Source organism: Gobio gobio (genome assembly GCF_949357685.1).
Source record: "Gobio gobio genome assembly, chromosome: 23".
Lineage (NCBI taxonomy): Eukaryota > Metazoa > Chordata > Actinopteri > Cypriniformes > Gobionidae > Gobio > Gobio gobio.
The window spans coordinates 13,391,541-13,406,297 of NC_137119.1; the positions used below are offsets into that span (position 1 = coordinate 13,391,541).

At 40.5% G+C, this 14,757-nt stretch overlaps 1 protein-coding gene across 1 annotated transcript in view; it reads left to right on the forward strand.

Annotated features, from left to right (window-relative positions):
• Positions 1 to 4,360: 4,360 nt before the first annotated feature.
• The window catches only part of rpgrip1 (RPGR interacting protein 1), a 45,128-nt gene continuing 34,731 nt past the window's right edge, over positions 4,361 to 14,757 (forward strand). Inside the window, exons 1-7 of the mRNA XM_079806800.1 lie at positions 4,361 to 4,731; positions 11,898 to 12,070; positions 12,178 to 12,234; positions 12,740 to 12,857; positions 13,093 to 13,292; positions 13,504 to 13,609; positions 14,425 to 14,571. Of these exons, the coding sequence (XP_079662926.1) occupies positions 11,980 to 12,070; positions 12,178 to 12,234; positions 12,740 to 12,857; positions 13,093 to 13,292; positions 13,504 to 13,609; positions 14,425 to 14,571 (719 nt within the window). The 5' untranslated portion in view covers positions 4,361 to 4,731; positions 11,898 to 11,979. The remainder of the gene's footprint in view (positions 4,732 to 11,897; positions 12,071 to 12,177; positions 12,235 to 12,739; positions 12,858 to 13,092; positions 13,293 to 13,503; positions 13,610 to 14,424; positions 14,572 to 14,757) is intronic.

Below are 14,757 nucleotides of genomic sequence, written 5' to 3' on the forward strand. Positions count from 1 at the left end.
TGGCGCATCAAATCCTCCTGTGGTCCCAGGGGAAGTTATTGTCCCTCAGGGCGATATACATTCCCGGGGACCAAAATCAGAGAGCAGACATCCTGTCGAGGCAGGGGCTGAGGCCCGGGGAGTGGCGACTCCACCCAGAGTTGGTGGAGGCCATGTGCGAGAGATTCGGCCCAGTGGAAGTGGACCTTTTCGCGTCTCGAGAGACATCCCACGGTCCACTGTGGTTTTCTCTCAGGCATCCAGCTCCGTTAGGGCTGGATGCCATGATGCAGACGTGGCTGAGACTGCGTCTGTACGCATTTCCCCCGATCGCTCTGCTCCCGGGAGTTCTGGAGCGGGTCCGCCGGGAGGGCATCAGCCTGCTCTTAGTAGCACCCCGGTGGCCCACTCGAGTATGGTTCTCGGACATCATAGCTCTGCTAGACGGCCCTACATGGCAGGTTCCTCTGAGGAGGGATCTGCTCTCTCAGGCAGGGGGCACAATACATCACCCCCGGCCAGAGTTGTGGAGCCTCTGGGTCTGGCCCCTGAGGGGGCTCAGTACCTAGAGGCGGGCCTGTCAGCAGAGGTAGTCGAGACCTTACTCAGCTCCAGGGCTCCTTCTACCAGGAGACTGTACAGCCTCAAGTGGAATGTGTTTTCCACTTGGTGTAGAGAGCGTGAGGTGGATCCACTTAACTGCCCAGTGGCTTCAGTGCTGGAGTTCCTCCAAGATCGCTTCTCCGCTGGTCTTACCCCGTCCACCCTGAAGGTGTACGTGGCTGCCTTTGGGGCTTTCCACCCACCTCTAGGTAATGGACCTTTGGGGAAGCACCACCTGGTTGTACAGTTCCTCTGTGGGGCTCGGAGGATGAGGCCGGTAGCTCGCTCCAGAGTACCAACCTGGGACCTGGCGGTGGTTCTGGAAGGGCTGGCTGAGGCCCCCTTCGAGCCACTGGAGCTGGCTGAGCCTAAGAACCTGACCCTGAAGGTGGCCTTTCTACTCGCCATTACCTCTCTGAGGAGAGTGGGAGATCTCCAGGCCTTGGCGGTCACGCCAACCTGCCTGGAGTTTGCCCCCGGCAGAGTTAGGGCCATCCTTTACCCTAGACCGGGTTACATTCCCAAGGTTCCATCTCAGGGAGCCCGGTCTCTGGTTCTTCAGGCTTTCCATCCCCCTCCCCACCTGACGGCGGAAGAGGGGAGACTTCATCTGCTCTGCCCGGTCAGAGCCCTGAGTATTTATCTGGAGAAGTCTTCCCATTGGAGAAGGTCAGACCAGTTGTTGGTGTGCTTTGGCTCACCCAAGAAGGGGCTGCCTGCGTCAACTCAGACGATCAGTAACTGGATCGTCCAGGCTATAGCCACGGCTTATAGGGTGCGCAATTTGCCTTCACCCATGGCCGTGAGGGCCCATTCCACCAGGAGCATGGCTTCCTCAGTGGCCCTCCTTTCTGGCGTCTCGCTTCAAGAAGTATGCGAGGCGGCCGGGTGGGCCACCCCGCACACCTTCATAAGATTCTACAGTCTGCACCTCCCGGTGACGCCTGGTGCTCGAGTTCTTGCGTCCTAAGTGTGCCTGGCTACCCAGCTTCACACTGGGACGTGGGGTGATTTGGTGTGGCCTAGTGGGTATTAACGTTCCCAGAGTGTCATCACTCGATGACGCAGTGCGAGTTCCCTCGAAGGGGAACGTCTCGGGTTATGACTATAACCCTTGTTCCCCGAGAAGGGAACGAGACACTGCGTCTCATCGCCACACCTATCACGACTAGAGCGCTTGCTTCATCGCAAAAGAGCTAGTGTGTGTTTGCATCAGCTTCCTTTTTGTATCTTCCGGGTATGCCGTCATCTACTACGTCACGACGCAACACCAATCAGATTGGCTTGATTTCATTCATGCTTCAGATGCGTAACGCTGAGGGCGTTCCCAGAGTGTCATCACTCGATGACGCAGTGTCTCGTTCCCTTCTCGGGGAACAAGGGTTATAGTCATAACCCGAGACGATTTCACACAGAGCGCTATGCTGAAGAGCGATAACTGCCATTACTATGCACGGGCTCCCCTTTATGTATCTTCCGGGTATGCCGTCATAGTTACGTCATGACGCAACACCAATCAGGATTGGCTTGGTTTCATTCATACTTCAGACACGCTGTTGCTTAGGGAGTGTCCCCCAAATTCGTCGTTCCGATGCAGTGTGAGTTCCCTCGAAAGGGAACATAGTAGCATAGTTTAATGCAATGTTTACTTTTTTGAATAACTCTTAAAATAAGTAAAATCAAGAGATGGAAGGAACTTACAGAAGCTTTTTTACTCCAATGCTGCGTCACATGCTCATCAAGCCTCTGTTTTCCTCTCTTTGTGTTACGGGCAGGCATTGCTACACCCTTCGGAGACCCTGTGGACACAACAGTTGCATGTGGAGACCTGGCAGGCACTGCTGCTCCCTGTTGGGTCCCAGCATGCACAGGCTCTCACACTGGGGTCCTGTCGGGTAAAGTTTAGACTTGGCTGAAATGAGTGCTCTCTGTAGTGAAGAGGCTTGAGACTTCTGTTCCAGCAGCTTCTTTCTCAGAAGGTCAGGGTTTTTAAGATTTCTCCTCTCAGAGATCTTGTCAATAAAGGGTGCTCCCTGTGCCCACCAGACAGGTGCTGTCTGAAGGGGCAAGAGTCTTCTGCTGCAGAAGATCTCAACGGCTCAGGGATCTATAGTTTTTGCCTCTTTGAGATCTTGTCAGGCATGTGTGCTACCTGAAGAACAGCTTGAGGCTTCTGCTGCAGCAGCCCCTGGCTCAGTGATCTTTAGTTTTTGCCTATCTGCGATCTTGTCTGGCATGGGTGCTCCATGGGGGGAGCATGTAGGCACCTTTGGGGCAGACTTCGCAGGCATGGGTGTTTCAAAAGAAGCCTTTTGCAGATACTAAGTCAAATTCTCAGGGGACCTGAATTTTCCTTTTTGTTGGGACACAACAAGCTTAGGTGGTTCCCGGGAGGACCCAGCAGGCACAGGTGTTATCTGTGTCTTTTTCTGCCTCTACTTTCTCCTCTGGTCTGTGGTCTTCAGTGTTGCATCTGAGAAACTTAAGTGCTAGGCTTTCTCAGATGCATCATTGATGACCAGGGATGAAGTGAGGTCCCCTTTTTTAGAACTGGCAGAATTCTGTTGGGACCTGGCAAGTAGACATTCTCCCTGTGCGGACCCGTCAGTCATAGGTGTTTTCTCTGCCTTCTGCCTCCACTGCTTTGTGGTCTGCAGAAGACCAGGGATGAGTTTGAGGCCCCCCTTCTCAGAACTGGCAGGCACAGGTGCTCCCTGTTTGGACCTGGTGGGCACAGGTGCTCCATGTGTGGATCTGGCAGAAAAGTGTGCTCCCTGCATTGTCTTCTGCCTCCACTGCTTTATAGTCTTCAGTGTTGCATCTGAGAAGCATACTGTATAAGAACCTGAAAGCTTATTGTCTTAAGCCCAATGTATACTTTTGTTGTCTGCGTTCTGCAATTTTTGTCATCTGAAGGTCCACGGACTTCTGTGTGCAGCCCAATTTTTGTGAATTGTATGGTGTTTTAAATAAATATTTTCTATTATGGCAAATTTTATCGACTACACGAATCAGCTTAAGGCCAATCAGCTTTCAGTGTCACTTCAATGTGTCATCAGATCTGCTATTTGTCAGTGATCAGTGAAAATATAAAAAAACTAGTTTGACCAGTATTTATTTTCATATCAGCCTCCCATTTCCACATGAACTGCCTCTGTGTAGGCTATTTAGCATTTAATTATTTAAATACAGTAAATCAAAACAATTCCACTGTTTAAGCAGATTTATGATAATATTATAATTACAAACTGCAAACTGCACAAAGCCGCTGCACTATCCGCCTACACTAACCCTACCCCTAAACCTACCCATCACAGAAAACCTTCTGCATTTTTAGATAAAAAAAAAAAACTTTATTTAGTATGACTTATAAGCTGTTTTCCAAAAAAGAAATGTCCCCATAGGTCAAAATTTACTGGTATTAATATCCTTTTGGGGACATTACTATCCTACTATCCTTTTGTGGTCCCCATAACATAGGAAATGCTACACACACACACACACACACACACACACACACACACACACACACACACACACGCACACACACACACACACACACACACACACACACACACACACACACACTAAAGCTCCCTTTCATCCTTGTCTTGTAATCTGATTTTCTCCAGTGACCTCCTGTTCTTGTCTTTACTACAAACACAACAGCCAATCAGATTGTTAGACATTTACCAACTACAGCCAATCACACTAGACAAGGGTTCTTAAACCATATGCTGCTGTTAATAATAATATCTACCATCTTTTGGCATTTGTTAGTGCATCAGACAGCCAATGATCAATGTTTAAAGTTGTTTGTTCCTGAGGAACATATTAAATATTTGCATTTATGCACAGTGTATTTGTAATTGAGAAATGCTGTGAGACTGGAAGGAACACATTTGACAGGAGGAGGTGCAGAGAGAGATTAAGCAGATTAAAGCTGGATTGATGAGACAGCGTCTTTCCAAGAAAAAGAGAAACTAACAATCAGACCTAAAAACATGCTTTTTTACGCTGCTGCTGATGGTGAGTTGACTATGAGGAAGACAGCAGTGCAGAGGACAGACCTGCTGAGCGAATTTGAATGACACAGACTGCTGCTGAGAGGACTGAACTCTAAAGTGCAGGAGACACACACTCCTACAGGTATGTGACTGAAAATACTTTACGCAGTTTATCTATGTCTTACTTTTTAATATCTGCATCAGCATCATTATAATTTTCAGATTAGGATGTTTTCGTTTATTAAAGGAAGTTGTAATAATATTAAGTCAAAAAAGCTTGTCGTCCTGTACCTGTTTGCCTTCACTAGTTAATGAGAAATGGTTCTCCTGTGACAAAATCATTTATCAAGTACTTAATTGTATATATAATTGATGCAATATGTCTCTCAATATGTGGTCATGAAAGCATGCATAAGAATAATAAAATAAATAGAATTTTTCTTTTTTTAAAGTAGTTTAAGATGGACCAATTTGGGGACGGTAAGACTTATATATATATATATATATATTTTTTTTTTTTTTTTAATTTATTTATTTTTTTTCACATTTCTTGATATCAGTGTTGAAAACATCTCTGCTGTTTAATGTTATTGTGTTAATTTAAACTTTTAGAAAGTTAGAAAGAATGGCATATACTTTATTTAAAAATTCTTTGTAAGATTATAAATATATTTACTGTCACTTATGATTTATTTAATGCATCCTAAATAGATGCACCATAAATACCAAGTTCTGTCATGCTTCTCAATTCTCAAATTGATGCTTCCTCGTTTCCTCGCCTGTCGCCTCTCCATCCTGTATGGTAAGGCCCTTAAGTTAACCTTTACAGTTTAAATCATATCTCACCTATTTCAACAGGGCATCTTGCTTTAGTATTATTTATTATGAATTTCTTAAATATTTAAACTTTAACAACACGAGGGCAGATCCCTTCAGCGCAGCTGATGACACATTGAAGTGACACTTGAGTGATCAAGAATTTTCCGGTAACACTTTACAATAAGGTTCATTATTTAACATTAGTTAACTACATTAGTTAACATGAACTAATAATGAACTGCACTTATAAAGCATTTATTAGGGGCCAAGCACCGAAGGTGCGAAGGCACCTATTGAAACCGTTCCCGTTCCTATTATTATTAGGGGCCAAGCACCGAAGGTGCGAAGGCACCTATTGAAACCGTTCCCTTTCCTATTATTATTATTCCTCCGATTCTTCTTCCGCCACGAAGTCTATGGCAGCCCATAGAACCGTATGGTAAAAAGTTGTGAAATTTGGCAAACTAATATAGGACAGTCTGAAATGTCACCATAGCAAATTTTGAGTCTCTAACTCAATCCCTCTAGCGCCACCAAATTAGACTCATGTTTATGCTAATAACTTTTGAACCATAAGGGCTAGAAACAAAATTCTTTTTTCCTCTGATTCCTTGGCTCAAGACAATTCGATTGCACCATATGACGTCATTTTCCGTCATAATAATTTTCCCGCCATTTTTAATTAACCGAAAAACCTACTTTTGCGAACTCGTCCTAGACGGTTCATCCGATTTGCACGAAAATTGAACCAGATCATCTTCAGACCATGCTGACAAAAAATCAAGTTGATTCGTCAAATCATTTTTAATAAACGTGCACACAAATTTTACGTAGCGGTTGCAAAAACACTCATAAGGCTATATCTCCGCAACGCTTTATCGTGTTCAATCCAAACTTGGTACATGTCATCACAAGCATGACTTGAGGCAACTTGCAGCGTTTCGGCGCAGCGCCACCTACTGGTCCGGAGATACAAAAAAATGGCTATTTTTGCTTATAACTTTTGAACCGTTTGTCCAAAAATCATAAAAGTTGTCTCGTTAGATTCAGGACGGTATTCAGAGTTGTCTGATTTTCAATTTTACCATATCGGCCATTTTGGCTCTCGGCCATTTTGAATTATGTGCTAAAATACTATATTTTACAAACGCATTAGTCTATCGTTACGAAACTTGGTATGGGTCTTCCGCACCATGCTTTGAAGGTACTCAAAAAGTTTTGGGGTAGTGCCACCTTGTGGTCAAAGGTTATAACAAAATTAACAAAAATGCTAATAACTTTTGATTAAATTAGCCTAGTTTAATGAAACGGGTCAAAATACATTTATTGGCTCATGCCAAGAATATAGATACTAATTTTGCCATATTTGGTCAAACATACTGTCCTCAATGTTCTTATTTGATCAAAATCTACTTTTTCAAACTCATCCTAGACCGGTTGTCCAATTTCCACCAAAATCGAATCGTATCATCTTCAGACTGTGTCAACAAAAAGTTAGGGATTTTGCATCAATAGATGAAACCGTTTTTGTAAACCGCAGCGACGAAGTTGAGACATGATGCCAAAATGACTCTAGAGGCTGTATCTCTGCAATGCTTTGACATATTGGCATCAAACTTTGCATGTGTCATTGTTCCCTTATTCTGACCACACCACATCAATTTTGTAACTGTGCCACCTATTGGTCAAAAGTGATAAACCATTAACTTATATTATCAGTGAATCTTTATATAATATATCAGCCATTTTGCCTAAAATAATCTTAAAACGTGATTAATTGCTTATTGCTCCAGTTGATCTGACACTGCCAGCCATTTTGGCATGTCTTGTCTTCTTCTTTGCGCTTGGCCCCGGTATTGCTGCTTGCAGCTATATTTCATCTTCTTCTTCTTCTTCTTCTTCTTCTTCTTCTTCTTCTTCTTCTTCTTCTTCTTCTTCTTCTTCTTCCGCCACGAAGTCTATGGCAGCCCATAGAACCGTATGGTAAAAAGTTGTGAAATTTGGCACACTCATAGAAGACAGTCTGAAAAGTCACCATAGCAAATTTGGAGTCTCTAACTCAATCCCTCCAGCGCCACCATCAGTCCAAAATTTGACTCATGTTTATGCTAATAACTTTTGAACCATAAGGGCTAGAAACAAAATTCTTTTTTCCTCTGATTCCTTGTTTATCTTTGTTAATGTTAATTTCAGCATTTACTAATGTCTTATTAAAATCTTGTTAACATTAGTTAATGCACTGTGAACTAACATGAACAAACCATGAACAGCTGGATTTTTGTTAACTAACGTTAACAAAGATTAACTAATGCTGAACAGAGGTGTTGTTCATGGTTAGTTCATGTTAACTAATGCATTAACTAATGTTAACTAATACAACCTTATTGTAAAGTGTTACCAATTTTCCAATATACAAATAAGACTTCCTTTGATTCCTCCATCCTCGTTTTCTTTCCTTGCATCCTTCCCTTGCATCCTAAAGAGTGTGGAGCTGAGACGCGAGGAAAGGAAACGAGGATGCACAAATAAGAAATGAGAAGCACCCTTTATAGTGTAGGCTAATGGGTCTTAAACATAACCTGCTGAAAATTACATAATTAACTGCACAGCACAAGTTGATTGGTTACTGTTACAGCTGCAGCTTATGAGCTTGATGCTCAACATTTAAATAGTTGGTCATTATTTCCTGTAGCAGTATGTCTCTTTCTTTCCACGTTTTTTGAGAAAACGTTACCTCCACTAGGCTCACTTGACATTAACGCGGGGGGTTGTGACCTGAACCGTGGATTCTGTAGCTAAGGAGGTCTTTATTTGACAACCAGGGGAAAAGATGGTTCGGTGGGTAAGCGTAAATTCATTAGTGATGGGCAGACCGAGGCTTCGTGAAGCACTGAAGCAGTTGAAGCAAATGTGTCATATTGTTTCGAAGCTTCGAATCAATCTGACACCCGTCTCTACGGCGCCATCTAGTGGTCATTTCCATGTGTTGATCTGAAATACCTTGACAATGATCCATGTAAAAAAAAAAAATTACCATCTGTCTGACAACTACATGATCTTGGTTTTGTAACCTGTAGCCTCGTCATTGTAAAGAACTATATATATTTTGTTTGTTATACAAAATGAACATTAATAAAATAAATAAAGCCACAATGTGTCACATTTGTCACAAAACATTTTTATTCAAAAATATGAATTGCTCTGCTGTTGAAGGACTCAGCTGACTTCTTTTTTTACATATAATTTCTCCAGCCTTTGAAAAAATCCTCTCACAAGGGACACTTGTTGCTGGCATGCACAAATATTTTTGGATGATGTAAATACATGGATGATGTATTGTTGCAGAAGGCTAGCTGCCTATCACAATACACACATCTCACTTTATTTGGTGCTTCCAAATGGAAATGCTCCCACACCACAGATGTACGGCATCTCTTGCGTGCAGCCTCCATTTTTATATATTCTATTAATATATCTATCTATATATCACCTATGAATCTATATCAATACAATTCTATATATCTAACTTATGCTGTGCTATCTATCTGTCACTATCTAACTTAGCCTATATGAATGTGTCACTATATCTATACTATATGTCACTGTCTATGCCTATCAGTCAATATATCTAATTTAAATCTAGCCTAAATATAACTAACCAAAGCGCACTATAAATCTCACTGCTATCACAAAATCACTGCTATCACAAAATCACTCTCCTCTCACAAAAACCCACGAGGTGAAGATGGATTTACTTCACTTTTAAACTGTGGTGAATTAGGTTTATACAGATGTGTGACTGTGTGGCTTGTTCCCGCCCCCTTTAATCAACGCAGTTTCGGAAGGCGCCACCTGATGAAACACTTTGAAGCTTCATTTAGCCATAGTCACGTGACATGGGTGTTTCGAACCACAGTTCGGAGCAGTGTTTCGAAACATCTGCGCTTCGGGATCTCGGCAAAGCCCCGAAACGCCTGTTTCGCGTCTGCCATCCCTAAAATTCATCTGCTAGTACCGCTGCATCAGAAAGCTTTGACACTTTTTGTTCACTTAAATGAACTACAATACTTTCCGGTACACACGTTTTAAAATCTTCCCGTAGGACCAACTCTTGCAACTCCTCATTGGCAACTCCACTTACTGGCAAGACACCACTTTTCAAAAAAGCAGTTTCTTTTCTCTGGCGAACTCGACATAAGTTTGTTTGGCTTGCTTTGAACACGCTCTGAATTTTTGTCGATATGCCTCCGGCACCAACTCATTTGCTCTTAAAACTGCTGTTTTCATTGTGTCATTGTCCACTGACTATGCTTTGCCAACCAGGTTACACAGAAACAGCAGAGCCCACGTTCTCTGGCTAATTCAGTTTAAAGGTGACACACTCAAAAGCAATAAAAAGAGTCTACTTCTGCTTCACGAAAAGGTGGTAACAACTTGGAAGGCATTAGAGTAGGAACTGGTCGACCACATAAGGTTTACGCCTCGAGCTCAAGCTTATGCAGTTTAATTGTCATGATCAGCTTTAATTTCAAGAGCTCTCAGACGAAGCAGCTGGGACTCATGCTTCTGCTTCTTTAATGCTAGATCAAGCTCTTAACTTTTTAGTTATTTTTTTTTATATTCTATTTTAACACCACTTCCTGAACTTGAGACAATGGACACAATATCTGTTCTGGGAAGATACTTTTCACAACAGCGAAAAAGTGGAAGCCAGAATTATGTTGATAGATACCTCCCATAACAATGAATGTTAACAGACAACCAAGAGCTCCCCTCTCCTGTCCCAGTAGTTCACACAAAAGGGACATTTTATTTGGTAGGTCCCAAGTACAATAATGGAAGCATCAAAAGACTTCAGGAGGAGATATGGCCAAAGTAATAAACAATGTTCAGACTTTGAATGGAACACTTTCTAAACTTTCAAAATAAAATTGAAAACAAATGAATAACAAAGTTTTTATCTTACTCCCTTCTCGCCAAACACATAAAAACATGGGTATAAACGAAAAATGGCATCCCCTTCCCTATTGCTTCCTAAAAATCTGAATATACTTAAACAAAATAAATTAGAAACTTAAAGTTTCAACTTACAGCTATATGTTAGGAGTGTCAAGGAACTTAAGAAAATCGATTAGCAACAATTAACCAAAACTGTAAAAAAATCTTTTGTTGACCCAACTCAATATATTTAGTTATCTTTTTGCATGTTTTTATTTTTATTTTTGTAGTTTATCTTCCTTATTTGGATAAGTTAACTGAGCTGATAAAATTTAGTAAGGAAAACTTACTAAAACACTTTAGTTATCTACTAAACTTAAATGTTATAGTCCTGAAAACTTTACTTTAGTTGGTTGCTGCTTTAATCAGTATTAATTGCATTACTATATTCATTTGTAAATTAAATTTGATTTAGACTAAAATTATGACCAATGAAAATCACAGCAACACATATCAATACACAATTTTTTTTTTTTTTTTTTAAACACGTAGAAAGGTATTTTATGCCTGCCTCAATAGCTATGTTTGCATCCAAAGCTGTGAGTTTAACTTGTGTGTACATTTAGAATATTGCGTAAAAAATTGCGAATAAAGCAGTGTTTCCATTCAGTTAGTCAAAGAGTTTTCACTTTCTGATAAACTGGTACTTAATTTAACAATAAATTACGCAACAACCAGCAAGGAGATATAAAGTCAATCCTTGCATACATGCTAAAGTCTGAGGCAGAAGAAAACAGTCTTAGCAGCCTGGAGACAAAAAGGCCTCTCCAAACTGAGTTTCCTCTTCAGCTTTATCCACAAGCTCTCCAACCCAGCTGCCAATCAGTGGAACCAGAAGCTGATGGTAACTATTGTCAGTTGGTCTCCATTAAACTTTGTATTGAGAGAAAAAAAAAAACAGCAAAACATTGCACATATAATAATAAATAGAAAAAAACAATTACGCCCTGGGACATACATGCTCACAGCAGCGTGTCTGTTTATGTATTTGCAGTAAAGGAAGTCTCTAAAATTGCTCTGCAGCAGCAGCAATAATCATCAGCAGCGTAGCAGATCTATTCCACCAAGACCAAATACATTAACATTGTCATATCCATTACCATGCTAAACTCTTCAGAGAGTTGTCATGATAGAAATACATAAATGCATACATACTGTATATATACACTACATACATACATACATACATACAAAAATTCTTGATCCCAGTCTTTTGAATGGTATTACACTGAACGTTTTAGGATTTTAAAAACTGTAAAGCAAAGAAATGTAATATGTAATGTCAAATGAAATTAGAAGTTCATTTAGATACAGTGAGGAAAATAAGTATTTGAACACCCTGCTATTTTGCAAGTTCTCCCACTTAGAAATCATGGAGGGGTCTGAAATTGTCATCGTAGGTGCATGTCCACTGTGAGAGACATAATCTAAAAAAAAAAAATCCAGAAATCACAATGTATGATTTTTTAACTATTTATTTGTATGATACAGCTGCAAATAAGTATTTGAACATACTCATAAAGGCAGTGATTGGTTGGAGCCAAGGTTATGAGACCCTTGGTTAGGTCTCATAATGTCATTGACGGTGGATGAGACAGCAGGTGACCTCCCTGTGAGGGATGTGGGCTTGAGAGCAGGACTGACAGGACTGACTGTTCTCACAGGTGTGTATAGAACTGTGTTTATTTAGGTGGAAAGATCATATGCATTTTTATTTCTGGTTTGTTTAAATGAGTGGATCTGTTCAAGATCGATGTATGCTTTATTTCAGACACAGATCAAGACACCAGAAGCTGGAGAAGACCACCACAGGTGCTCAAGATAAAGGGTAAGACGTGTCAACACAGTCCTACAAGCACTACTATTTCTATAGGTTTAATTTCCTTTTCTTATGGAAATATATAAAAGTTTTATGTATTACTTTCGGAAAGAACATTTTTTCTTTACAATATCTCGGTTGTTTTATTCTTAACGGCAATTAGATTCAAATGAAGAGCAAATGGAGACATTTTCTGAACTGAGAAAAATGCCTCAGTAATCTCACAAGCGTCTCCTTGAGAATTTCAAGATTTAACTTGTTTCGTTATTATTTATTACTTGTCCAACCATGCTTTTCACATTTTAAAGCTCTATACTCTTACTGTATATCAGCAATGATCTAATTTGTGATTATTTTTTATTTTGAGAAGAAACATTCGAGACAAAATGGACAATGAAATGTGAACTTATTTATCCAGTAGCCTGTGCTATAAAATAGCAACTTCTGTGCAAGCACTGTAAATAGTAGCAACTCTGGGTTGTTTTCTAAGTACAGTATTTCTGTGTTAATACAGATCGTCAGCGATTGTTCAGAGTACCACGCGAGCAGCTGGAAGACCAATGTCTCCGTCTACAGGAGGAGAACACGCTTCTCAAACAACACAGCCGGACACAAGACCAAAAACTACGCAGGTACAGAAACGCACACTAACAAACAGATCCATAATACTTGAAGAAAGTTTTCCCTTTTCCGTTATCATTTCCATTCATCTCAATGGCAGTTATAGCTGGTGAATGCCAGCAAGCAACCTGGACACTGTTGAATATGCTTTATGGACACTTTTATCATGTTTTTATGCCCAAAAATACACTGCCTCAAAAGAAGTATTGCTTAAATGTAAGACAGTCTGTTGTCTTGGCTGTTCAGGTTGTCTACTAAACTGCTGCGATTAAAGCGCGGACCTTCGTCTGCAGGGAGGGATGGAGAGCTGGAGGACACTATTCAAGAGCTAGAGGCTCGTGTAGCGACTCTAGAGAGCCAGAAGGGGGCGCTACAGAGTAAATTAAATGTAGCCAAGCAACACATCTTAGACCTGGGTGTCAGAACACATAATAGGCCACGGACAGGTGAGTCACTTAAAAAAATGTTGGTTTCACTGTGTGTGTTTTTGGACATAGTAATACTAATATTTCTGAAGCCTATTTTTTCCATATACAAGGTCTATGGTACTTTTACTTAATAATGCATTATGGTACCACCACATACTTTTTCTGAAGGAGTGTTTATTTGGTGTTGCAGTCAAGATTTTGTTCAGTATCTACTCTCTCTCTGTCTCAGGGCGAGGTGTGGATGGGTATGGAGGTGTCAGACGGGCTGCCCAAACCGCTCCTGCTCGCTGTGGCATCAGTTCACTGGACGATACCAGAGGAGAGATAGACAGATTGTAAGTTGGTTGTGTCCTTGTTTATGTTTTTACTTTCAAGTTACTATGGAGAATAGACAGAAAAATACATACACTAATACATATAAAGACATAATATGATATGGGGCGTTTCCCAAAGTCAGCTATGGTCGCAAGTTCTGTTACCAACACATTTCATTGGTGCATTATTTGTGGTGCACTTGTGTGCATATTGGTTAACAGTGCTTTTGGGAAACGCACCACTGATCATCATTATTCAATCATGCTTAAATAATTAATGTATGTCTAAACAGTATTACATATATGTAATAGCCATGGTCAGTACAAAACAAAACAAAATTATTGTCCTCAATCTTTCTGTCTCTTTCTCCTCTATATAAGCAGAATTGCATTACTCAGGTTTGTTGGATGTTTTTATGTTTACATAACTTGCAATTCTGCAAAACACAGTGCTGTGCTTAATACCTGCATCAGCTGAGACAAAGAAAGAAACAAACAAACAAAGGAAGGAAGAAAGAAAGAAAGAAAGAAAGAAAGGAAGAAACACTTTTAATGTAATTGAAAATCTAGGACTGCACTGAAAGCATTTGCTTTCTTATGACAATCTGCTCATTGCATCCTAGCATTCATAGAGACTTCAGCTATATAGTTCTGCTTTCACCCTTAAACACTTTGCTAGTATATTTTGTTTGATACTTAATTGTAATGCATCTTGATAATCCATATTCATATGGTAGGTCACTGCTTCCATGCTGTTAATTAGCTATTTAAATGGCATATTTATCTGCATTATCGGCCTTCTGGTTTCTAATTGTCTGGCTTGTTTTCTCTCTCAGCAGATCTGCCATCATAGAAACCCAGCAAGGGAGGGTGGCAGAGCAGGAGTTGACAGCTCAGTCTCTAAGAGAAATACTCCGAGACAAAGAGAAAGAAATTGAGGGTATTGTGAAAGACCTGCGCAAACAACAAGCTGACGGACACAGGTATGAAACGTTTATGTTTGTGTGTGTATAAATAGATGGAATCAGATTGCAGAAGCAGCACTTGCACAAAAACAGCTTTAATATTCCTTAAAATGAATGCAATGCAATGCAAAATCAGTATATATATATAATATATAGTGTATATATATATATATATATATATATATATATATATATATATATATA